Source organism: Ambystoma mexicanum, chromosome 10 (genome assembly GCF_040938575.1).
Source record: "Ambystoma mexicanum isolate Mex_15411 chromosome 10, UKY_AmexF1_1, whole genome shotgun sequence".
Classification (NCBI taxonomy): Eukaryota; Metazoa; Chordata; class Amphibia; order Caudata; family Ambystomatidae; genus Ambystoma; species Ambystoma mexicanum.
Genome location: NC_090932.1, coordinates 1,580,540,269 through 1,580,567,118, shown reverse-complemented (window position 1 = coordinate 1,580,567,118; position 26,850 = coordinate 1,580,540,269). Strand labels below are relative to the sequence as shown.

The 26,850-nt window shown below is 44.6% G+C and overlaps 1 protein-coding gene across 1 annotated transcript in view; it reads left to right on the top strand.

Moving 5' to 3' along the window:
- The window catches only part of MMP11 (matrix metallopeptidase 11), a 175,881-nt gene that overhangs the window by 105,380 nt on the left and 43,651 nt on the right, over positions 1-26,850 (top strand). Inside the window, exons 2-3 of the mRNA XM_069619922.1 lie at positions 7,656-7,909; positions 26,222-26,365. Of these exons, the coding sequence (XP_069476023.1) occupies positions 7,656-7,909; positions 26,222-26,365 (398 nt within the window). The remainder of the gene's footprint in view (positions 1-7,655; positions 7,910-26,221; positions 26,366-26,850) is intronic.

Below are 26,850 nucleotides of genomic sequence, written 5' to 3'. Positions count from 1 at the left end.
ATTGAGAAAAGGCAAACACGCTGTTTCCCCAACTTGAGAAAAAACACTATTAGCACCTTGGTACAATGTGCCGTGGCACTAATAGCAATACAACCTTGCATGGGGGAATTACTAGTCAGGTAATGCCCTGGGGCTAACATTAAAGCCCTCGGTTCACTCAGGCTGTGAACTCATACCCCAGGACATTACCTGACTGGTAGTGTCCCTCCTGCTGGGTTATATTATTACATTCTGTGGTGTAAATATGCAGATTCCCTCGTTAAAATAAAAGGCATTTCTTAATCATTGTCTAAGCAATCAAACTGCGTCCAAAGTGTCTTTTTAAGCATTTATTAAGTCCTATCCAGACATGTATAGGGCACGATAAATATAAATGAGTGAAATAAAAAGTCTGCGAACCTTTTCCAAGTGGTTTACTTTATGCTGAAGGAAAAACTGAACTGCTTGTAGAAGAGAAAACCTCATCACTGCTTGGGGGCTGTTAGTTAAGCATTCCAAGTTCTTGCTAAGTGCTTGGAAAATTGTAAGCAAGCATTTCTCTTTGTCTAGAGCAGGGTTGTCCAACTGCAGGCCACAAGGGCTGGATCCATGCCTGGTTTTCAGGATACCCCTAATTAATATGCATGAGCTAATTTTCCATACAATGATTCTAAATATATGCAAATGTTTGCTCATGAATATTAAGGGATATCCTGAAAACCCATCAGGATTCTGGCCCTTGAGGCCCAGAGTTGGGCAACCCTGGTCTAGAGTATGGGTTGAAGACCTCGTGCATGATATCACTGCCAGTGTATGGCAATAGTCTCAGTACCTTGGGGTTTGATGGCAATATCCGTCGATGGTGTGAGTGACGGGACCTTTGATGGAAACATCTTATAAATGGGAGCAGTGCCACGTGATGTGGGTACCACAGCATTACATACTAACAATGGCAAATGATGCTAGGATGGAGTCATACAAGGGCACTAACTGGCGGATGGTGCGAGTACACGGGCATGGGATGACAGCACCTTGTGAATGGTGTAACTGCTTGAGCATATGGAAGGAAAGTGCAAGTGTTTATGCAATACACATATACACATGTCGTATTCATAGGTTCTATTTCCTGGTGTCACGGTGTCACGCCCTGGTATTACCCTCACGGTTAAGTGCGTAGACAGGCAGCGTGGCGGATTTCTCCTCTGTGGCGCTGGCATCGGCGACACTTGCTGGGACGCGCCTTACCTGCTTTCCGGGGTCTCCTTGGCACCTGGCCCTGCTGCCATGCTGTCCTCTACCCCCGCATACCCAGAGCATGTTCCTCCGGTCGCGGTGGGACTGCACGGCTGGGTGACGCCATATTGGAACACCATTATGGCAACTGCCTCATTTAACACAATGTTGGTACGCATGGCGCCAGAGCAGCATCGTCTACTAACCATATAACAACCTTGTTCTGACTATAAAAGTAGGCTATTATGGGCATTCTGTGCGTCTCAACTCTCTCGTCACCACGTTCCTGTGCCTTCCTCTTTACTCCATGCATTAGTTCTGAATGTTTCTGGCCAGCGTTTCTTGCTTTTTTTCTGTTCTACCTATTGCTCTGGCCTCTCAGTTGTCTGCGCCCTTTTTTTCTGGTAGTGTGATGACGCTCCTTATCTCTTGCTCCTGGTTGTGTCTTGTGCCTTTCACGTGCCTGCAATCGAGTTTTCTGCCTTCCAGTAACTCTGGCACCCTAGTCAGTGCCTGGTGCTGTCCTAGCACCACGTTAATCTGGGCAGCCCTTCCGGGTTGCGGGAGAAACTGCCTGTTCTCTGCCTCTGAGGCTTGTGTACTCTTGGGGGGCAGAGTCATCTGTGCTACATCTACCTGACCCCGGTGCTGGTGAACATCGTGGGGCTGCCCACTCATTGGGTCTCAAAACCAGGTACGTGTCATCGCTCAAGACCTCTTGACACCAGGTGTCAGAGGACTTGAAGACCAGAAGAAAAAGTTGCTTTCCCTTAGACATGCTTACAAACATACTACCATTCCTTGAACTTCACCCCAAGGTGGACAATGTTACTATCTAAACAGGATTTCTATAATGGCATGTACACTGGTTTACCACGTAAACAAATACACTATTTCCAGATGATCCACAATAGGACATCCCACTTGATTTTAGAGATAAAGAAACAAGAACACATCCCCGGGAGAATTGAAATCCCTCCATTGGCTTCCAAGCAGACACAGAGTAGAGTTTAAAATACTATCCGTCACTCACAGAGATTACTGGGGTGATATGATATGATATGATAGTTTACTTAAACAGCGCCTATACACATGGGATTACGCCATTATAAAACATTTCCATGAATCAGGCCCAGTGTGTTTCAAAGCACTTCAAGGCAAGGGAGGGAACAAGGGAAAATACAATGACATTCTTACAGGCCATGAAGAAGTAAGGATGTGAAATTAACTATCGTACTCGGCCTGACGACATTTCAGATAGTGCAAGAGCTAAGACATAGATAAGGAAGGGAGGGGGAGAGTGGGAAGGAAATGGAAACAGACAGGCGACTACCATACTAGGCCTGACATTTCTGGTAGTGCAAGAGCTAAGACATAGATAAGGAAGGGAGGCGGAGAGTGGGAAGGAAATGGAAACAGACAGGCGAGAGTGTGGGGCCAGAGTACCTAACCTAAGTCAGGGATCGCTACAACCCAAAGAGAAATCTTTGCTCATCAGCTACAAGGGGCAACATCATGGTGGGAGACTCTTCTCGCAGAAGGACCCAAACTGTGGCACGAGCTTTCGCTGAGTATAATAAGACTGGAGAAAACTCTACAACTCCTGCAAAGTCTTGAAGACAATCATGTTCCTTCAAGCACCCCATGGCTTGCGTTTGGTACGGTCCTTTTAACTTCGACTTAGAAAACTGGCATGCTGCACTTTCACCCAGCTTTCAAGTGGTTTGTGGAGATGGCACTGGGGTGTCTGATTTTCAAATTGGAAATAGACCAAGAATCATTAGTTGCCAGTGCTGGAGTACCGGATAGGGTGCTGGTCTCAGAAGCGGTGACTCCACTCTGGTTAATGTGGTGGTAGGGATAGTCGCAGGTGTAAATCTCGAATGTGCTTAAATCTGGCACAGCACCTTTTTAATCTTTGCATAATTAATGGATATAGCATCCTCCAGGCAATAACCATCGCCCTCAGACAAAGCTGCGAACCCAGAAGTTCCCCATTCATTGAAAGCTAAGAACCTAGAAGTGGCTATGGCCTAACTAAGCAGGAAGCAGGCAAGCTATACCCAGAGCTGCAGGCATATCTGCCATGTGCAAGTTAAATAACATGGGCGTGAGAACACACATCCCTGTTTGAGACCAACCTCTGCATGTACCCGACTAAAGAGAGAGAGTTTCTTGTCCACTCTTACCTAAACCGTGGGTGCTTGGTTTTGAGCCATCATCATTTTTAGAAGGACAGAAGCAATACCCCACCTTATACGTTTGGATCATATTAATAGATGACGTTTGTCAAATGGTGTCTCAAAGCCTACTAATACTGCCTAGTGCTGACTCACGAACCCTGCACAGGATCGCTTGACCAGTAGGGTGAGAACAAGGCAAATTTCCAAGGTTAAAATCCCACCTGTGAAACTGGTCCATGTCATTGGAATTAGACCTTCTCTCCCATCCTTTTTGTCGATTAGGCCAAGAGGATTGTTGCAGAGAATTTGCCCATGAAGTCAAGTACGGCAAAAATATGATAAATTCCAGGGCAATATTTATATATGTAGGGGCGCTGTGGAGTGTATGACTTGACACTTTTTCCTACTTGCACATTTGAGGTGAAAGGTTTCTTCGAAACCTTTTTAAGCCCACCATAACTTTCTTGGTGTTGTGAAAACATGGCCAAATGCTCCAGCCACAAGGCAGTCAGGACTATACTGCACTGATGAGCCCTATAAGGATGAAACCAGGTATGTAGTTGTCCTGACAGCCTTGCAAAATGTCTGTCTTGGGTTGATTAATCTATATATAAAATAGCACTGTCCTCTTAGACAAAGACAATTTCCTGGATAAAAAAAGGTTTGCGTTTGAGTTAATTTGCACACCCGCATTGCCTTGCTGTTGAAGCTGAGAACTGGAGGTGAACTTACAGCGATGGCTACTAGGTGGCGTTGTGGAATGTGTGACTTGGCTCAAACGAACCTTCCTACAAATATATATATGTATATATTTGTATATATATATATATATATATATATATATATATATATATATATATATATATATATATATACAATCCTCCGCACCGGTGCAGTTTTGAGCCGCACTCCCAGAGTGGTGTGTCAAAATTGGAGTCATTCCTTACGTTCTCCCAGAAAACTCACTGTAGCCAAATGCCGGTTAAAATTCTTCTTTAATGATACAAAAATTAAAAATCCATGTGGAAACCTCCAGCCCTCGCCCAGTAGCACAGAGGAAAAAACTTGACGATATATATATATATATATATATATATATATACCCCTTAATTCCATGTTCGAGCCGGGCATGACCCATAGAGTAATAGGATCTGTCTTTCTCAGGCTTCTTGACTAATAACAAGACTTCGGTGTGGATGATACAGATAGCTAATAAGCCTCCAAAATTGACACATTTGATAATTTGTTGCATAGCACCCCGACAATGTTTTTATTTTATTGGTAAAAATATTTCTGTACACTTGTCTAGCCTTATGAAACAACCCCACTTGAGCATCATATGCCCGCCCCTGATGGCTCTGACAAATGGGAACCTGTGTGATACTGACCCTATTTTGTAAGTCCACAGTAACCAAATACCATGGCAACTATGCACGTGGATGGGGTGTGGCGAGCGAAAATAAAAGATCTTTGCATCGTCAAAGAAAAGTATGACAAACGAAAGGCTGGGCTAATGCAGCCTGCATATGTCAATAGGACAAATAGTGGCTAAATGCAATCGTTGTGAAGATACAACAGGATCAAACGGTATCATTATGAAGGAACAACTCAAGTGTTGGTCATGTATCATTTTTGGGCCAAAACCCCACATCTTCCATTTTCCCTTGCAATATTCCTCCTCCCGTCTTCCGCGATCTGCCAGTGTCCACTGCTTATTTATACTCAGGAAGGGATATACATCAATTGGCTTTAGCTGACCTCAATGTCAGGGAGAGTGGCTTTCACTCCTTATGGTCCATCAAAATCAGACACACTTGGGGAATTGGGAAAACGGGTGATGGTGCATCAGTTAAGAGAACATCTCATGGACCGTTAATCTGCGAAATGTCTCAGACTCAAAGTGGGTTTGCCCTCCCTAAACCGTATCCCATGCCTGCAACCTTCTGTTACCCTCTTTCTCTGAGTCCTAGCTGTGCCTTTCATATTCTAACCTTCTAATTGTATCCAGATTATTGTAGCCTGTTCCTGTGTCTCCTTGTTGCACAGCACCCAACTACTACTGTGTTTCCTTGTTGCACAGCTCCAACGGTTGTTTCCCAAATAGGTGTGCACTATACAAAAAACAAATCAAACAGACGTGCACATGCACATGGAAGGGACAGTTTAGTTTCTGGGGGTTCCAATGAGCAAGTTCTGAGGCAGGTCCCCAACTCTCCTGGGGTGTGAAGACAACAGCACATGCGTTCTGAACATCCCCCCATGATACTGTCAGCCGGAACAGCGCTCGCTTCCACCTGTCCGCTACTGGCCTTACTGCGGTGTGCACTCTAGCTGTGTTATGCACTACTTGAGACATGAAAAATTATGTGAGTTATATGCACATGTTCCTAGCTCATTTGCACTGCAACAGAGTCAAGTGGGAAAAAATCTTACACTGGACCTAATTCAAGTTCTAATTTAAGCTGGGTTCCTAAAATGTATCTTGATCCCAGTGAGGAATTTGTTTGGTCCTAGAAGGTAGGTTTGCTACTCTTTTAACTACAATAATATGTGTTCTTATGCAGTGCTTCATGCCAGATTCCTCCCACTTCTAAGCGCTGAAATAATAGGTGTTTATATTACCCATTTATTGATACCCAATGTATTTAACGCAAAAGTCTAAACGGCTGGTTCGGATATATGAATTTATGAAGTGCAGGCTGACCCATGTAAGAGGCGAGTACTTAGCATGTGAGCTCTCACCCCAAGAGGAAGTGGAAGCAAGAGTGGTGTGGATGCAGTTGACTGTTTGCAAGAAAAGTGGATTGGAGTTAGCTCTTCACTGCTGTTTTATCTATTATTTTAAATTAATGGCAAAACACTTGACTCTAAAGGGAGGCCAGGCACGGCACAAAGAGATTAGGAAATCATACCACATTGTTGTTATTATAATTAACATGAGCTGATTATGTAATAATAACACAGTAAAAAATAATACATACAAACAACGCTTGTTCTAAGAAATTTGGTATCACAGATTACCCAAAATGCACACGGATCTCCTTCAGATGATGATGATAGGTTGAAAAGAAGCCCCTTATAAGAGTAAAGACGGAGCCGAACACTAGATAGAATCTAAGGTGCTTGCAGCAACTAAATGGGGGAAGGAGGTGGACTAGGCAACAATACCGTCAGTGTATTGAGCGTCATCACAAGAGGACGGCATCCCAGCAGCAAATCTGCTGGGATACTGCCCAACGCAATTAGTGTTATTGCAACTTTGTCCGGTGCTATTAGCGCGGGATCACAAGTTGCGGTTGCGGGGTAAGTCCCCATTTTTAATGAGTCCTTGGGGGAGGTAATTGCACCACAGTAATTGCGCCAAAAATGGGGGCAAGCTCAGCGCATTCAAATCCAGCTCAGAGCTGGAGGTGAAGGTCCGAGTTTCCCCCAAATGGGGGATTGGGTGGAGCGGTATGGTGGCGGTAATAGCGTTAATGCCGCATTGTTAACGCTCAGCCCAACTCCTGATAAGGCCCATTGTTTTTAGGCAATATTCACAGTAGCCATGCATATATGTAATGAGCAAACACACCTCCAATCTCCTGCTATAAACATGATTAGATAGGGGTGCTGGCCAGTCAAGCCTTCTCGTCCAATATAGACTTCTATCGGCTGGCTAGATCCCCTTCCAGGAGGCGGGAGCCGTCCATCTTACACCCTGTTGAAATGACATAATGACTTCTGTCTCAGTTCTTTTTTTATAATGAACATATTATGTATCTCCTCACTGGAGCCTGTGCATCTCTCTTTACAGCAAGTAATACAACATATAAAAGATGTGACTGGCCTCGTTAATGAGTGGTTCAACCAGGGGTGGACTGGGAACCAAAAGAGGCCTAGGAACTAATTTTTGAAGTGGCCCCATATTGCATATTTTCAGGAAGCCCAACACTTTTCCTATGAGAAAATGTGGAAATAAAATAGGTTATCATACAAAAGAGGCCCAGGGTGCACAGGCCTACTGGGAAATCTCCAGAGTTGCCTATAAGCCAGTCTGTGTTCTTGGTCGTACATCACAAAGTGAGCAGAAATATAGACTGAAATTTAGATTATGAGAAACGGCGAAACAATTCAACAGTAACAATGGGGAAAGTCGGACATTTTGGAAGAGACCAGAGCAGCTGGTGAATGCACCAGTAGCCCAGTGGTTTGCCTCTTGCAGCAATGAAATGATTCGTAGTGTCATCTAATCCAAAGGTTTCTTCTGTATTCTTTCAGGGAGGGGTGCAGGCCTCCCAGAGCTGGAAGGAACAGCACCCCTGGATCTTTGCTCAGGACAGTAGCAAGGAGAATCCCTCACCAGGCCAGGCCTTGCACCCGAGCCACGACAACCCACAGGCTACACACTGGAATCCACCCCGCTGCGGCGTTCCAGACTTCCCTGTTCAGCCAGACAGCCAGATGGGACGGAACCGGCAAAAGCGCTTTGTGCTCGCGGGCGGACGCTGGGAGAAGACCGACCTGACCTACAAGTAAGAATGAAACCTTGTTCACTTTACTTCCTCACCCGCTCTGCACCCCACCTACATTACTACTTCCTCTAGTCCAAATTACCCATCTGTCTCCTCCTCCAGCCACTTTCTTTGACCCTCCCATTGATAACAACTCAACAAAACAACACCCTAATATCTATCCATTGGTGGTCTTTCCTAGGCATGCAGCTTCCTCTCCCTGCCCTGAACCCCAAGCTATGCCAGAAGTGCAACAGGCGGTTTCTGGTCATTTTGATTTCCCTGGTATAATTCGATATTAAAGAAGTGGCCGCAGTTGGTTGAGTTGTCGCTTCTATCATTTTAATGTAGGGACATAAAGTTAGAAACAACATGTTTAGAAAGGGGGTGTACCTTCATTTGCATAGTGGGGGATCCATATGCAAATTATGAAAAGCCTTTTGCAGATCTGCAAGCTCGCAGTACGGACACATGCAACCACACAAAAAGCCACAGTGCAGATATGTTGAATGTCTGTCAATGTAGTCCCCTTTAACACCTCATGGGGGACTTTACGAAAGGGATTGGTGAGTCACAAGTTAGGTCGTAGGGTGGCGTGCGTAATTCCTATCGCTGCAACTGCAGCCACTCTGACAAGAGGACCCTGCACTTGACCTTTGTAGGAGATGGGTTCTGAGTTTGCCTGGGTGCAGTCTTGGATAAAGCAGTAAATTGCGCAGACCTACAGGGCCATCCACAAAGGCCTATCCAGTCTAATGATTATTATAATTATATATTTTTATAGAGCAAACCTAACTCGGGAGTAAGGGAGTCATGTCATCGAGAAAATCATTGGTAGAGAGAATTTAAGTTATCAAATTAATATTAGTAACAATGATCACAATACAATATATGGATAGTGGTGCAGGCCTTGCAAATTCTTAAAAATCCCACTAACCTGCAGGGCGAGTTCCTTAGTTTACATACTCGACCTAAGAGAAATGCACTTGCACCAAGGTGACTGGTCACACAATATTTACCAGTGCTTTTTGTAAAATGGTGCATATCGCTATAAGCACACTTCATATTTGGTGCAATGCTGTCAAGCATGCACAGTGAAACTTGTATTTGCCATTTACTGCAAGTGTTTGCCGTAAATAAATGTGTTTCTAACATCCTCATACTCGCCAGCAAGGTCGAAATCATGCAAATGGAACTCGCCCGTGCTAGTGTGCTAGTAGATTTTGAGAGCCATGAGGTGTGAGTAAGATAGCCGCAACCTAGGTTACAATGAGGTGTTCTTGGAAGAGCCAGGCCTTCAGTTCGTTCCTAAATTGCAGAAGATTCAGAGGAGTCTGGATTGGCACCAGGACGGAGCTCCACTTTAGTATGAAAGGTCAATTTCCTAGTTTTCTCCTTGCGAGACAGTCTAGTTGGCAGTCTTACTGCAAGATGGCTGTTTGCCACCTGATGCTTTTAGCTTGGCTGCAGGTAGGCCGGAATCTAGCTGTGGTTGAATTGTAGGTGTGCATGCAGTTGTGAACCACATCCTAAAAGGAATGGGGAGCCAGTGTAATTTGCACGAGGTAGGTGTGAGGTTATACAATTTTCTAGAGCCTGTGCTAAGGCGAGCCACAGTTATGTGGTTCTCTTTGATGGGAGCCAGGCAAGAAGGGTATTACCCTGTCGATATGCAAGATCATTACTGCTTGCACCACCATTCGGGAGTCCAGGGGCAGGAGGAAGTACTTGATCTTGTGTACTAGAGAGATCTGATTCAAAGCCGTTTCAGCCTTTTTTGTGATGTGTATTGGAAGGAAGTTTTGATCCTGTCCAAGTGCATTTGCATTTCATCCACCCACCTTTGGGTGTGTGCCTGTTTGGAGGGGTGGGCCAGGAGTATTAATTCTCCTTTGGTTGAGATAAGCTTTAGGAATGCATCCACGTTTGAATGGTTCTAAGGCATGATTTAAGGGTTGTGATAACTTGTGGGCCTTTCACCCTTAAGTAAAGCAGTGTATCATCTGCGTACTAGTGTGTTGTGATGTTGTGGTCATCTAAGAGTGAACCCAGTGGTTCCATATAGAGGTTGAAGATGACTGGGGAAGGAATGGAGTCCTGGGTGACTCTACAGGTGAGAGGGTGGTGTTTAAACATGTGGGAGCTGATCTGGAGAGCCAGAACGATAGGTAGGGTATGATCATTTCAGGATGGTGCCAGAGTAGCCTATCCTGTGTGCAAGGAGGTTGAGTAGTGTGTGATGGTCAACAGTGTCACAGACACAAGGCCGAAGGGCATCATCGGCCACCCGGATGGTGGCTGTTTCGCTTTTTGTATTTGGGCTGGAATGTAGATTGGTAAACCTGGAGCAGACTGACTTGCTTGATTTTGTAAGTAGTTGGTTAGCAACTACCTTCTCAATGACTGTGCTAATAAACGGGAGGCAATGGTTTGCTAGATCTTCTGTGTTGAGGGTGAGTTTTTTTCAGGAGACATCATGTAAGCCGTGTTTTGAGGACTTCCGGGAACATACCCTCACTGAAGGAAGTGATGACTATCCTTGAAAGCAGAGGGAGAACAGGGCAGGTACGTTTTTAAAGGGTAGATGCGGTTGGTATGAGAGCTCGATTTGAAAGATGTAAGAATGTATGAGAGGTCCTCGGGCAAGAGCGTAGGGAAGTTAGTCCTGGGATGAAAGGGCCATAGGGCTATACAGGGAGTGGGGCCAGAGGATTTGGAGCCCTCAATGTAGAGGCTGATGTTATTGATTTTGTTAATAAAGAACGTATTGATCGCCTAATGAATAGCCCTGGGTAGCAGAGGGTGATCCCTTGACTCCATTGATATGTACTGCACTTTCTTCCACCCACCTGCAAATTGATATACTTTGCATTTGTGTTAAGGACTGTGCTTGTTTTTTGTAATGCTGCGCAAAGCACCACTTTATCCAACACACGAATCACTACAGTAACGTGTGTACCTACGCAAATACGCCGTTGTTGCCGCTATTGTGAATTGCCACAACTGGCCTGTTTCTGGGTTGGTTAAAGAAAGCTGTTTGATTTCTTGTTATGGACTTGTGTTTGTAGGAGAAGTGGCAGGAAGGAGCATGTGGGCCAGAGGAGCCCATAGGCATTACGCACAGGTGGGTAGACTTGCGCATGTTATGGAGTAAGGTTATGTTACTTTGGTGTGTCTGGCCTTAAGCAGACCGTAGTCTGAACATACATGAAAATAAACAGCCCCATCTCATTGCATGCAACTACAGAATCTATAATTACATGCAAATCAAATTATTAGAAGAGATGAATATTGTAGAGAGATTATTTTGCACAACAAGTACACTGTGAAAATGTCCCCTACCCAACCCTAGGAGCTTGTGGTTGGTCATCTCAGAGGACCGGGCCCCACAGACCAACATGGAATGTGGGGGCATGGTTGCAGTGTGGGGAGGACCCCTTGGTTCCTGCCACAGCACGGGGCAGGCCAGCAGGTTGAGTATCATCGGAACTGCCACTTTTACAGAGAGCTTCGGAATGGTGTGCTGAACTCCACAGGCTCTGGCTCTCCAGACCAGGTCTATTATTGTCAGTATCTAGATTCAATCAAACCCAACGTACGAATTCTGGCCCCCGGCAACGCTCACCACGTGCACACAGTGTGGAGGAATGAACTCAGAGCAGAGCACTGCTGTTCCACTCAGAGCTTCTGAAGTGTGCAGGCCAGCTTGCATGTGTGGAAGTCCAAGACCATGTGTGGAAGTCCAAGGTTTGGTCTGTGGTGCCTGGCAAAGCAGGGATAATCATTTACACACACCTGAATTGGTTAGTCACTCGCCCACCAGTCCATCCCTGGAGAAAACTGACTGTGCTTTCCAGGTGTGATGTACTGAATTGAATCCGGCCCAGGGGGAGGAAATAGGCAAGTATAAAAAGATATTGCATGAGTCGAGTGTGGTCATTCGGAGAAGGAGAGAAGCAAGCAATGGAGAAGCGTTGAAGGTGCAGAAGTGGTTGGACGTAAGGGGAAGAACAAGGAGGTTGAAGGAGGTGAATGTCGAGGAGAATCAGCGAGAGAGAGAGATCGTGAGCTATAATAAAATCCAAGTTAGACTACTGCAACGCGCCTCTGGTGGGCACCACAGAAGGGAAAATCAGCAAGTTGCAGGCTATCCAGAATAATGCCTTCTACGCTGCCCTCCGTCTTTCTAAATTTGACCATATCACAACAGCCAGGCGAAAAGTTAATGAGCCCCCGATTCGCGAATGCATAAAATTCAAAATTCTCTCCATCACTCACTGATGCCTTGCCAACGTAGCCCGGGCATACCTGTCACAAAGATTCAATAAAGCCAAATCAACCAGGCCTACACGCTCAGCTGACTGCCATCGCCTCACCGGTTCCTAGATTCAAGCATAGCAGAGCAGGAGGCTCCAGCATCTCAGTAATTGCCCCTACGCTTTGGAACTCCTTGCCGCTCACCCTTCGCTTTGAACCACTTTACTGGGCCTTCAGAAAACGTTTTAAAACGTGTTTCTTTAGCTAATTGAATTGACTTGCTTCACCAGCCCTGCCCTACTCTTACCATGCTCTTGTCCTGTAACTGGCGCCTAGGTGCCCATGGGTTCAGTGTGCTTTATAAATGAAAACATGTAATATATAGAGAGAGACAGAGAGGGGGTAAATCCTCTGAGGAGAAGAAGGTGAAGTTACAAGGAGGAAGGAACCATAGTTGGAGAATGGGAGAAGCAGAAAGCAACAAAGGATGGTGACATGGCGTCCCTTGGAGGTATAAGGACAAAGACAGCCAGACAGCAAGATCACATCAGCCTGACCATTGTCTGATCAAAGTCGGGGGAGGAACGAGCATGTGGCAGAACATTGAGGATGCTAGAGGATAGCCTGCTGGAGGACTAGCAGCTAGGTACAGCAAACGGCTGCCAGGTGTGAGTGAGCATCAGCTCAGTGAGGAGGAAAGTAAGACAGAAGTTGGTGGTTGTAGGACCCTGAGACAGGAAGGTGATCCAGAAACCAGACAGGCACCTACAGACCCTCCTGCCCTACCTGTCCCCTGGGAGATGCTATGGACTTGCTTCAAAAAAGCCTCAAGTGCAAATAGGAATTTCTGGGCCACCAGCGTGACCAGTGGCCTGCCTGGAAAAGGCCACCCCACCACCAGGACATTGCTATTCAGGGCTGTTCCATCCCAAACACTGGGAGGGATACTGGGGAGATAAAATGCCTGGAAAGAGTTTTCGGAAGAATGTTTAGAATCCAGAAGACTTAAATCTGCAACTCTGACCGTATTTGAGCTGCCCCAAAGAAACCTTTCTGAACTCCTGCTAAAGGGTACATCCTCTGCGGAGTCCACTTGGCTACGTGACAACACTCCAAGATGTATAAAAATGCCGGCTGCCCGCAGTCTGTGAGACATCTACAGTGTTGTAATGTGCTTGGTGTGAATGCAGGTGCCCGGGAATGCTTGGGATAATGTTGGTGTGCCCGAGAGAATGTTTAGCACTGAGTGTAGGAATGACTGTAGTGAAGGATCCACTGCCTGTCAGTTGGAGAGCCCCAGCCTGGGTGATGGGACCCAGTGGTTCATACTTTCCATCTCAATAGATCTTAAAGAGACTGTAATAAAGCTTACTTGTGGAACCTGACAGATGTGTGCAAGGAACTTACTTTCCTACACACATTTTACTCACATAAACACATACTCACACTGCGCAGCTGAGGCGTAACTAGGGAGGGGCTGGTGAGCCTATAGCCCTGCATTCTTTTGGTGGAAGTCCCGGATATAGGCTACTGCGCCAGCAGCAGACGACATCTAGGGTCACCGTTTTGGCCCTAAAAAATCATATCTGGCGCCATACTAGAAGAGAGGGGGCGAAATGCACTTTACCTACGGCCGTGTACATCTTTGCAACAGCTATCCAAGCACATGCATACACATTCTGTACACATTGCAGGAGACACAGACATGCTCAAACACACACACACATCAAAAAGAATAAGGTTGTGCATGCACCTGTATGAACCCCTATCCCGAATGCACTGAAAGACTCTCCCCTTATGTCCAGTAAAGGTCAGTTTTCAATAAGGTTGTAGCCTTTTAAGAGGTATTTCATCTCTTCCTGCCAAAAAGTGAAGAGTTGGTTCCTTTCCATACAGAATTGTACGGATGGGAGAATTAATCATACTCTAGCTCGGGTGTGTAGCGGTGCGCATGGCATGGCATCCGTAGCAGTGTAGCGCAAAGAAGACTGTTCATATAGGTGGCGGCTGGAGAGTCTTATAAAAATCGGCCCATGGCATATATTTACATCGATGCAGCTGGGATTAGATACAGTGGGCCTCATTACACGGTAGGCGGAGGACCAACGTGCTATTAGCACCCTGGTCCATGCCGGTAAAATACCGGCACCGCCTTGGAGGAAAGGGGAATTACTGCCCTATTCCAAGGTTGGCGGGGCGGTAATTCCCCCTTCCCCCATTGCCCTTCCCCATTCCCATTTTTATCCCATAGGGCATAATGGGAATGGGGAAGATGCTAATTATGGTACCGCAAATTGCGGTACCGTAATTAGCACCCAATTCCCTTTGCGGGTTGGTTTTTAACGCCTGCTAAAAAGCAGGCGTTAAAGTACCAACCCACAAAGGGACCTCGTAATAAGGCGGTAAGGGTTAACGGTCACCGGTACCATTACCGGTGACCGTTAACCATTACTGCCTTCCGTGTAATGAGGCCCATTGTGTTTTAAGGGGAATGGGAGATTTTGCTGCCGCATTTTTCATCGAAGTAGATTTCATCGAGTTTTTTCCAACGGAATGCTGTAAATATATGTGGGGGGTAGGTTTAGGTTAATAATAAATGTCGGGGGGTTAAGTGGGTGGGCTGTGGGTGGTACCCCCCACATATATTGTCTGCAAATTCACCCATTCAACAAAAAAAACACATTCAATGAAATCTACTTTGGAAAAAAATAACTCGACAAAATCACATAGAAGCTGTTTTAAAAGGGCAGGTTTAGGGAGGACAATGAAATAGCAGTAGACATGTCAGTTCCCATAGTGCTATACAAATCGATGTCGCAACAGATGTTAGAAAGTTATCCTGTCCTCTTATTTCTTGGAATTCTGGGAATTGCAGCATTGTCTTTCATATTTTAAATTTGGGACTACAAGTCTGAGAATTCCAAGGAAAAAAGCAGATTTGGATGCCTTTCCAAGACAATAAGTAATGTGTGCTTAACGTTTTAAGCACTTATCCAGCAGTTGGAATGGTTAAGTAACAATTTCTAAGCAGTAATAAGCCTTTCTCTAGTGCAGTAGTTCATTTTGTGCCTCAACACTGAGTCAACCACTTTAAAAATGTCCACTGATGCAAGGGCTAAGTAGGGACGTCATTTCACCAAAATGCCAGGGGTAGCGGAAGTGACATCACATGACCCTTGACACCTGATGACATCACAGGAAGTGATGTCATTTGACCTCACCCCGAGGTGATAGCGCGGGAAGCGATGGAACACCACCTTTCACCCGTTGACAAAACAGGAAGTGGCATCACATAGCATTGTACACTAGGAAAATTACGATATCACTATAATGTGATGTACATTGCATACAAGAATGGATCGCCATATGTATCGTTAAGATCAGTGTGTATAGGTCCATTTTACCAAATGACTGTGAATGCAAGCAGATGTCCATGACCAAATGATAATGATGTGTTATTATATAGCACTTATGCTTAAGCGCTTTATATAGAAAAAATGTAAACCCAATATCACCCAATCTGTGTTGGTACTCATATATCAACCTCAGAATGATGAAATGCTGAGTTGAAGCGTTTAAGAACAGACTAAGTGCACTGGGGTGGCTAGGGGAGGGCCTAGGGGGCCGGGGCCCCCCTGTGAAACCCTGTGCCCCTCTAGTGCCCCCTCACCTAAAACAAACAGTAACCATGTTCTCCCCCTACTTTTGTCTGTGCCCCCCCTACTTTTGTCTTTGGCCCCCTCTGTGCCCCTCCTAAATTTGATTCCTGGCGTTGCCACTGACTAAGTGTGCCTAAAATCAACCTTTAATGAGCCTGGCAATTATTGTATAGAATTCCAGAAAGACACATTATTTGGTATTCCTATTCTTTCTTATTTAGGGTCAGTGCTGAAAGTGTTGGACTTGTGGCACTCCTGTTCTTATTTTTCTTATTTTTTTTAAGAGGCGTGAACAAGAAAGCCAACCACCCCAGAAGTAAAGAGCCACGTGGTGCTGGCCACAGCCCAGGAGATGCATTACAAAAAAATGTAGAGGTCGCAAGGGAGAACACAGTGGTCGCAAGGGAGACCTCAGAGGCCGCAGTTGTGATCTCTGGCGACCTCTAAATGACGTCCCTGGGGCTAAGTAAATGCTTAAATAAGCCATTTTGGAAGCAGTTTGCTTATTTAGTCAATGCTTAAGAAATGCTTTTCATTTTGACTAGGGTATGGGTCTGCAATCTTTGGCTCTCAAGATGTTTTGGACTGCAACGCCCGTCAACCATAGCCAGCATAGTTAATGGTGAGGTATCATGGAAATTGTAGTTCAGATCATTTGAAGAGCTGGAGGCAGCAACGCTCTGGGCTTGAGCTTCTCATGTACGGCCCAGGGAAACCCGAAAGCTCTGAAAATGGACCTATTAAGACCTTCCCACGAGTTGGTAACACAATAAGCAACAGATTTGCAAGAATAGATATACACTGCTTTCCCCCCCTGCCTTTAAAAGTCTGAATTTACAGATGAGCACGTCTGCATTCTTAGCACAACGTAAGGTTTGGGATTTTAGTAGTAAAGGGAAGGTATGGGGTGATCCTGGGATGTAGTGAAGACTCTAACGACCCGATTCATGTAATATTTGCCTGGTTCAAAGTGACTTTGTATTGCTGAAAAGTGACTTTGCACTGCCGACACAAAACCTGATTCATGGAACTGTGCAAAGTGTACTTTTGTAGTGCGAAGTCCGTGCAAAGTCATTTTGTACTGCAAAAATGGCTATGCACTGACTTTGCACAGACTTTACACTACAAATGTACATTTTGAGTTTGGGATCTGTTTCACCTTTTGTTCTTTTCCATGGTTCTTATACAGTTGGACCTATTCATACGGAGTCCAAACTGTTAAACCCTGGATCTCATTCAGACCGGGAAGGGGGTATGGCTGATATCTACGGAAAGACACCCAGGAAAAGCTAATAGCAAATAATGTGAGAAAGCCATTGAGGTACTAAATAGTAGAGGTGGGGGGGCGAGGTTACCCCATTCCCTCAGGTTGTTGATAAGTTCTTATTGGCAAATTGTGTAGAATCTGAAGCTGGGCTGAGGACCATCTGGTCAAGTTGGTGTAGAGTCAAAAGCGTCTCCCTTTTATTCCGATTGAGCTTCCTGCCCCGGTTGTGTCGCCCTGGTTACATCCTCTGTTGATTATTGCAATTCGCTGTTTTTGGCACCACCGGCATACCTTCTATAGCGCCTCAAAGTACTTCAGAACTCAGCTGCGCGCCTAGCTGCTTCCACCGCCGCTGTGCTCATACCTCACTGGTGTTGCGCCAGTTCCACGGGCTGCCCATTATTCAGCGTATTCAATTTAAAACAGCTTGCCGTGTACACCGCGCCTTTTTTTACGATCAGGGGGCAGAATGCCTGCAGGACAAATTCCGCCCGTATGTCCCAGGTGGAGCAGTCCGCTCCTCAGATGCATGTCTGGTTTTGCCCGATCGGTGGCCGAGCATTTTCCGTTGCAGCCTCATCCTTCTGGAACTCATTGCCCCATGCCTTGTGTAGCTTGTCTGATCATCGCTCCTCCCAATTAGCTTTAAAAACTCACCTGCTCTAATTGTTTTTGTCCATCTGTTCGTTGATCGGCAACAAGTTGCCTTTGAGGTGAATGCTGCACTATATGAATAATATTAACATAACATAGCATTACAGAGGCTCTTAAAGTCTCTTTGACAATGGACTGCTGCTATCTTTGCATCTTTGTCTCGGGAGGATAGGTCAGGGGCAACGTGCTCACCTTGGAAGCAAGACGACACAGAGCAACACAGGTTCTGTGCTCAGAAACCTCTGGGTATTAAGCGCGTTATAAATAACCTATTATATCATATCATAGCACACAGTCAACAGACTTCAGGACCAGGTGCCAGAGTGGACTGCCTTCTTTTTAATCACATTTTTGAAACATTATTTTCCTGACAAGACATAACGAAAATGGAAGCGGTCCAGCACTACCAAAGGAGCAGCAAACGTGTGAGAAGGCAAAAAACCGAAAGCGTTCCCTAGGCAACGAGAAACCCTTACTTAACATTGTTAAGCACTTACCAAGGAGTTGGAATGTTTCCACAACAGTACTCAAGTAGTGATAACCATTTCTCTTCCGAAAGCAGTTCATTTTTTCTCTAAGCACTTAGTAAACTACGTTCAACGTGTTCACTGACAGTTTATTTAGCTAATTTATATTTTCCCTGCCTTATACTTGCATGGGCAGGTCCAAGTAAATGCTTGAAACAGGTATTTTGGAAGCAGCTTGCTTGCTTTGTCGATGATAAAGAAATACCTTTCATATTTACTGGGTTTATAGCGTTGATGAAAAATCAGAATGACAGCTGAAAAACAGATTCGGTGTTGCACTAGTGCAAGGATCCCCAATAATGGGCCTCATCACAAGTCTGGCGGTATCCTGGCTGTAATAGCGCTGGGATAGTGCGAGAGCAAATAGCGTTAACGCTACTCAGTCCACGCAATTTGTGCCGGATCCTGAGTGGCGGTACAGCAGTAAGTTCGTATTCCCCATTGGGTCCATTGGGGTTTGGGGCGCTATTAGCGCCGGCACTATTAGCGCAGCTCAAATTGAGCTGAAAAACGAGCAGAAAGCAGGATTTTTACCTCCAGCAAAAAGCTGTAGGTAAAACTCCAAACTTTCTGCCCAACTTTTAATAGGGCCAGCCCTTAAATCAGTGGTCGGGTCGAAGTGTACGAAAAGAAGTAGTGGAACTATGTTCCCTGCTGGCCTGCCCCTGGTCCCCACAAACCCCATTGCCACAACCCCTCCCACACACAATACACCCCCAAAACACTTGCACCTGCAGTTTAAGGGAACGTTCAGTGCAGTGCACTGAAAGTGCAAGCTGCAACGTCTTCCTACACTTTTATTTTAACACAAAACCATTCCGGAACGGTTTCTTTTTAAAATAAAAGCATAGGAGCTGTACAAGGTCATTTAAAAGTATAGGAGCACTGCTCCCGACCGCTCCCACTCACTTCGACCACTGCCTTAAATGTGGCAGTAAAAACGGTACCGCCGTATTTAATGGGTACCGCACAACTTGTGATGTGTTCCAAAAAAAAAACTTCTGTGAAAACAACATTATTCTTATCCTTACTGCACAGGTGCCCAGTTACATTATTCTTATCTTTACTGCACAGGTGCCTAGTTACATTATTCTTATCTTTACTGCACAGGTGCCCAGTTACATTATTCTTATCTTTACTGCAAAGGTGCCTAGTTACATTATTCTTATCCTTACTGCACAGGTGCCTAGTTACATTATTCTTATATTTACTGCAAAGGTGCCTAGTTACATTATTCTTATCCTTACTGCACAGGTGCCCAGTTACATTATTCTTATCTTTACTGCAAAGGTGCCTAGTTACATTATTCTTATCCTTACTGCACAGGTGCCCAGTTACATTATTCTTATCTTTACTGCACAGGTGCCTAGTTACATTATTCTTATCCTTACTGCACAGGTGCCTAGTTACACTTTTCCCAAACTTCTGATAAACAATGACATTGGCAGTAAAGAATGGAGTGGACCACGGTTATACACTACTCATGAGAATGTAGAAAGATTAGCCATTTATTCCAAAAGCGCCAGCATCTCCTAGTCCAGTCCTCAACAGCTGCAGCCACACCAGGGCTTCAGGATAGCCACTGACTATCCAAATAACTCTCATTTTGATTCAATATATTAAAGTGTATTTGTGATGATAGCCTGCAACCAAGAAGTGGATTTGACGCTTAAGGACCTTGAAACCCCTCTAGCAGACCTCTACGCTATCCACCTTACCACTTAGTTATTATTGTGCTGTGGTTCACCAGCCATTCATACAGGTTCAAGGATTGATGGAAAATCTCATGGGATGCGTTCTCGTCCTCCTTTCAGCTGTTAGGAACTCCTTTTAGCATGCATGGCAGATGGCACATTCCCACCAGTCACTCTTCTATTTCCGGGCTGTGGAATTCTGGGTAGTGTTTTTACTCTCCTGTAGCATCCGGTGAACCATGGCTTTTGTAGGTGGGACACATTGGGAAGAACTGGTAAGGCAGACATTATGATTTCTACTCCTGCTGTTGAAAGGAGTCTATTTCCCATGTCATGCCACCAATATTCCTGGTTTGAGAACTTCAGGAACATTTGAGACAGACTCCGCCTGAGCTGTTGACATCTCCATGCTTCACTATTTAGAAATAGATGATGGCTGTGCATCCTGTCTGGTCACCAGCATGATCTGACAGTATTAGCATAATTGACCTAAAAACATTTGACCTAAACATTTGATTGCATTTTTTTAACCTTTTTTTTGGTCATAATTAAATATATATATATATATATATGTGTGTGTGTAAGGGTACAGATAAAATTATGGGGAAGTGGGGAGGTTTGTGGGGGTCTCCCCTGTATTTTGGACTGAAAAAAGCTCAAATAAATTCGATCAAATGTTTTAGGTCAAATAGACCCAAACCTGATCTGACTGCAGCCTTTTTGAGTCAACAGTGGAAATTCCTAACTCACTTCCTCGGTCGACTTGTGAAACTTTCTAGAGGGATGGACTTTTGAGTCAATTGTCTAGCGAACAAGAAAGAGGTACATTTCCATACTTTGGAGAAGTGCTTGCCTCTCTGTTGAGTCCAGGTTCAAGCCTTAAATTGACCAAAGCTTTTTCCAAGCTTTTCTTCTACCTCAAATAGACCCCTAACTAAATTGAGCGTGGATATAATTCTTTATGCAAATCCAAGACCGTTTTTATTTTTCCATCTCCGAGCAAGTGACATATTTACAGGATTCCAAGACTTGACCAAAGGATGTTCTCATCATGACTTGCTATGTGTCTATTTCCCCAAATATTGGCCCCTATGCAGAAGATTTACTTGGGCTTATCCTCATACGTTGTTCGCGGACTGGCAACCTTGCATGAAGAGTGGCGGCCAGGATGGGCTGATCTGATTGAACCCTATTTGCGACGAATACACATGGCAGATCTTAGCGTTAGGCCAGAATGGTTCAGAGTTTGCCTTTTGCAGGGTTTCAGAAGTTGCCGAGGTAAACTAGTGGCATGCATTGTATAGGTTAAATGGCCGGTGGCATTCTCTCAATTGCACAAATCCAATGTATCATTTTTTTTTAACAAGCAGCATATCTGTATCCACTGCCCAGGGTGGCCCTGGATTTGGAGAGCAAGCATATTACTTCATCAGGCCCCCACTTTCCCGGTAGCCATTTACCCTGCATGAGACCGGTGTAGAACAGGGTTGGATTGGGCCATAAAATTGTCTCTGGCACAAATAAAAAAGTGGCCCACGGATGCAAATGGCTATTCCTCCCATTTGTGACAGACTGTCTGAGTAGTACCCAAGGGGGAGCTTTTTGAAAAATATGATGCAAATTGTGCATTTTAAAGAATATTTATTCAGCAACACCGGTCAACAGTGAGGCAGCTCATCAAACTGGCCCACACTGGCCAAAAAAGTGGCCCACTTTGATTTTTTTAAAAAAGTGGCCCACACCAGCTTTTTGCATTTTTGGTTCGGTCATGGGCCTATTGCCCTGTAGGCCAGTCCGACCCTGGTGTAGAATTCTAGGCAGAACAGTTATTTAGAACCTCTGTTCCCCCAAATACACTGAGATTTTCTTTGGACCACTATTTGAGATGAGATTCCGGTCCTCTGGTCCCTTTCACAGAGTTGCAGTTTAGCACATGCGTTGCATCATGTGCAACGATAATGCAAAGTTATGGAATCTCCTTAGGTTACCTGTTCAGACACCAGTCGCATTATGCCCTTTTAAGTTTTGGCTCACAGAGGTGGTGGTGCTAGCCAGCTGTATAAGAAAAAGTATATGCGGGGTTGGCCAGCATCTTGACCAGGTGCCTCGTCTCTGTGTTATCTAAATTTATGTCACATTAAAGTAATTTATAACAGCCACTAAAGCCTGAAATCAACAGCTGTCCGAAAGACAACGGTTTACTTGCAGCTACTAATCTGCTAGTCAAGTACAGCACTGTCACATTAATGCGATTTATAACAGCCTTTTCTACCTGCAATAACCGGTATTGGAAAGGCAATGGGTAATTGCCATTATTAGGACGTGTTTGGTATAATACAAATATCATAACGAGATTTGCCTTCAGCCACCTGATTTCTAGGCAACACGGCTCCTTAGCACACCCCTAATTTAAAGTAATTGACATCTTAATTGTTTATGCTGTATGGAAAGTGGAAATGGTGGTAGTAAGAAGAGGTTATTACTTTTTGGGGCCTGATTTACTGATCTAAATAAGTAGCTTAAGTAAGACTAAATTTACTAAGCTCAAAAAATAGTGTAAGTAGAGCTGAAGCCATTTGTTGGTGTAAATTGAGCTTAGTAAATCATCCCAAGACATATATCTATATATCTACTAAGCTTACAAAATATAGGGTAATACTTACATCAGAAAATTACTTAGGTTCTCACTTAAGCTACTTATTTAACTTAGTAAATCAGCCCTTTGTTGTGTAGTGGATAGGGTAAAGATCAGTAGTAACACGTTATTCATTTATTGGGATAATTTGTTGAAAATGTCCACAGATAAAAGTTTAATGTGAAAGTATATCAATAGGGGAGCATGTCTTCCTATAGAACACAAGCATTGTTGGCTTTGCCAATAATTGTTGATTTCTGGAGTGAGATAGGCATCACACTAGAGTCAGATCGGTTTACTCCACATTCAGCAACGTTTCCAAAACTGTTTACCTGCTCCAGGAGTGCAATGATTTTCTTTGATAAAAGACCATTTGTGTTTACACTTGACGGGAAGCCCTTATTTGGAGATATTATGCTGCGACAAAAATGCATTAGGGACATGTACAAGTACTGTGCAGGAATGCATTCCCTGCATCCAAGCTTACAATGAAGAACTGCTTCTTCAGTTTTACTTTTGTTCATATAACCGAACGGATGACCTCCATAACTGCTCTTACGTTATTACTGAATGAAGCCTTTTTGGTCACCAACAAAAATTGGTATCCGGTACAAATGTAGCCAACAAAAATGTTGGGGTGACAATACCTCTTCAGTGCAAAAGTTGCCAAGCAAAAAGTAGTCATAAATGCAGCTGAAAAGTAGCCAAAAATATAGTGCTGCTAGGGTAATTGTTAGGATTAAGGAGGGTTTGGTGGGCTTGTGATTGCCTACTTTAGGGTTACGTTAAGGATAGGTGTTAGGGTTAGAGTAAATAAATTGGGGTTTGGTTAGTGGTTAGGGTAGATTAAGTGCCAGGGTAAGTGTTAAGGAATGGGTTTGAGTAAGTGTTAAAGAAAGGGATACGAGGCTGGAACGGGCTGGTGATGTTGGCGCAGGATAACGTTTAGAGTAAAGGAAGCATTAGGTTAAGTTTTAGAGCCGCGGTTAAAAACTCTATATTTGTCTCGTGGATTACTCTAAAGCATTTGATTCTGTTAAAAGATGTAGATTACGGGATACATTAAAGTACTAGGGTATCAAACAAGGCCTTCTATAGTTATTAAAACAACTGTATTCTAACAAATTTGTAATGGTTAGGCTCAATAACGAGGGATATTTGTCAGCTGAGATTGCTACCAGCCATGCAGTTAAACAAGCTGTGTAATAGCTCCTTTACTATAAAACCTTTATGCGTCGGATCTGTGTGAGAATATGGAGAGAGTTGACCTCTTTCCTCCTCAGATTGGTACTACAGCCTTGTCCTGGATGTCCTACGCAGACGACACAGTTATACGTGAACGGACGACAGTGGGACTTCAACGCAGCCTAAATTCTTTGTTGATATGTTCTAAGGACAATGGTTTGGAAATGAACATTCATAAAATTAAAATTATGATTTTGTGGTTGTATGTATCGTTTTGTGATTATATATTTGTGTGAAGGTTTATTGTCAACCAATACACAATAAATATTCTTTTTTTTTAATAAGAGCTGCAGTTAGGGTAAGCTTAGTATTGCAGCAAGGGTTTGTGTTAGGGAAAGGGCATGTGCTTTGTGGCGAGCTGGTGATGGAGTTGGAGATGCTTTCACGGTTCATCTTCTATTTATTTTGCATTCAGTAATATGCTAATAAAATGCATTAGCACGCTGGAGGGTTAGTGTTCTGCAAGAGTTCAGGGTAGGATAAGGGTTGTAATTAGAGTAAGGGGAAGGTTTAGGAAAGGAGTTAGGGTGATTGTGGAGGTTTTACTAGATGTTTGGGTCATACTCAATGTTGCAGCTTTGTACTTTTGTGTATTTAAAAATAATATTTTTGGCGACCTTATTACTGCCAACATTTTCACACTTTGCATTGCTTGTATTGAATGACATTTTATAAAAACAACTTTTTGCTGACTACATTTAACGTCACTACATTTTCCTGGGGACATTTTCACCAGGATTCTATGTCCCCGCCCATAATCACTAAAATGCCTGGAGCACACCTAGAGTGAACCCGCCCACATAGTCCGTAAAATCATCAACAACGCAAGTACACAGCAAGACACCAGAAAGTCTTGCAGCTACGGCCAGCCGTCACCCTGGAACCCTTATGGACTCTATCTAACCAGTGCGCACAACCACAACCCACCCCGCCCCATCACCACACAACACACTAACACAAAAACCAGCACACACCCGAGGCACTCAGTCTTACCCACATGGTTACAATACATGGGGCCTCCCGTACCGACACCAACATGCAAAACAACACTCGCAGACGCCGCTCTGAACCTATCCTCTCATCCTATCCTCACTAACATCCCCACCCCCCCTTTCTTGCAGAGCCACACGAGCACCTGGAGACTGCCCCTGGGTGGTAGCGGTGCGCGGTATAAATCAGCATAACATTTCATGTGAAGATTGGCGATTCGAAACACTGTTTAGTTGACTTATAAGTGGCCAATAAAATAAATAAATAAATAACATAGAATCCAAACATTTCTCTGATTGAATTAGTGTGCTCTGCCCCCGTTCCGTCATTTCTTGAGCACGGATTTTGATCAAGGGGGTTAGTCTATAATTGGAGCGCTAAAAGTGGCCCATGGTGGGTTTGGTTCGTAGTTTAGAGAGGGCGGGAAATGTTTTAGTGAAATAGCTTTATTATAGAACAACAGAGCAGTAACTTGTTGGAACATTTTGCCAAAGTTAGACATAAGGCTGTTCAAGCAAGGTTATTTCTCAAATGCCAGGGGGCTTCTGACGCCACATCTGATGATATATGTGAATGCAGCAACTCTTTGCTTTTAGTCACATAGCCTTGGAATGTGTAGTCACTGCGGGAATGCATCCCTGGCACGTGAGTCTACAGTGGTTGCACTTGGACACGTACTCATAGAAATGTATTAAGGTTTTATTGATGTAAGCCTTGTTATATATGTGTATAAATGTATGTAGTGCTTCGAACAGCATAACCCGTATCTAAGCGCAGGTGGGAATGAAATGACTGGAAAGAAGTAAGCGAGTCAATGAAAAGGCATTTCTATCTATATTTGAGGGATAGAAATGCAACAGCTATCCACGCCACCGCTGTCCCGTTTAAACAGAAAGCACAAAGGGGTTAGAAATGGCCCCCTCGTGAATCGTCCACCCTCTGGCCCTCTTTCCAGTGGATTAAAAGCCGAATTCATTTTTGAATTCGGGATACGCTTTGAAAAGTGTGCAATCGCCCTTGATTTGCGCAATTGCAGAGAGCCATGAAAACAGGCATCCAAACTGATACGCAAGCGCACATGTGCTTTGGGAATTGTGCATAATTTTTGGGAACTTGTGCAGGGGCTGCACTAATGCATCACAACACTCGAGCCAAAAAGAATGCATTCTGAATTGTACCCTATTTGTAACAGTGGCAAGACGAGGCGTTCCGTGCCCCTTGCCCAGTCTTTAATAGCACTGCGCTCTCTCCCCCACGTGTGAACTCCCTCACTATTCTCGTGTGCTCCCGCTTCTGACCCCTCACTCTATCACCTGCCTCTCTTCAATTGGCACGTAGGGCCTAAATCACAGAAGCATTTTATAATGACTGTGCTCAATATATTTCTTGACTCTTTATGCTTTAGAATTATCCGGTTTCCTTGGCAACTCAGTAAAGTCAAAGTGAGGCGCACGATCGCTGAGGCGCTGCAGGTCTGGAGCAGCGTGACCTCGTTAACCTTCACGGAAGTCAGCGAGGGTCGGGCGGATATTGTCATCGACTTTACAAGGTGAGCCGTGACAGGGGCGGAAGGAGGGGGGAGGGGGAGAGGGCAGGAAGGAGGGGGTCATTGCATCTGATGGGGTGAAGGGGATGGACACAGAAGGTACAGGGGAGGTTGGAGGAATGAATGGGAGTGTGAGTGGAAGGGACGTGGAGTACTGACAGAAGCCACTGGGGAGACAGAAAGGAAATACGTATTATGGCGCGCGGGAGAGGAGAAACAATAAGGAGGGGAAGGGGTGGAGTGAAGGCGGAAGGATGGGGATTATCGTAGATCAGAAAGAATGTTGGGAAGTGGAAGGAATGCAGCTGCGAAGAAAGAAGAGGAGGAAAGAGTGGAAGGACGAAGGAACGAGAAAATGAAGGAAGCAATGGAGAAAGGGGGAACAAGGAAGGAAGGAATGGAGTAAGCAAGGGAGAAAAAGGTGCACAAGGAAGGGAGAAATGGATAAAGGAAGGGAGAAAAAGGTGCACACGGAAGGAAGAAATGGA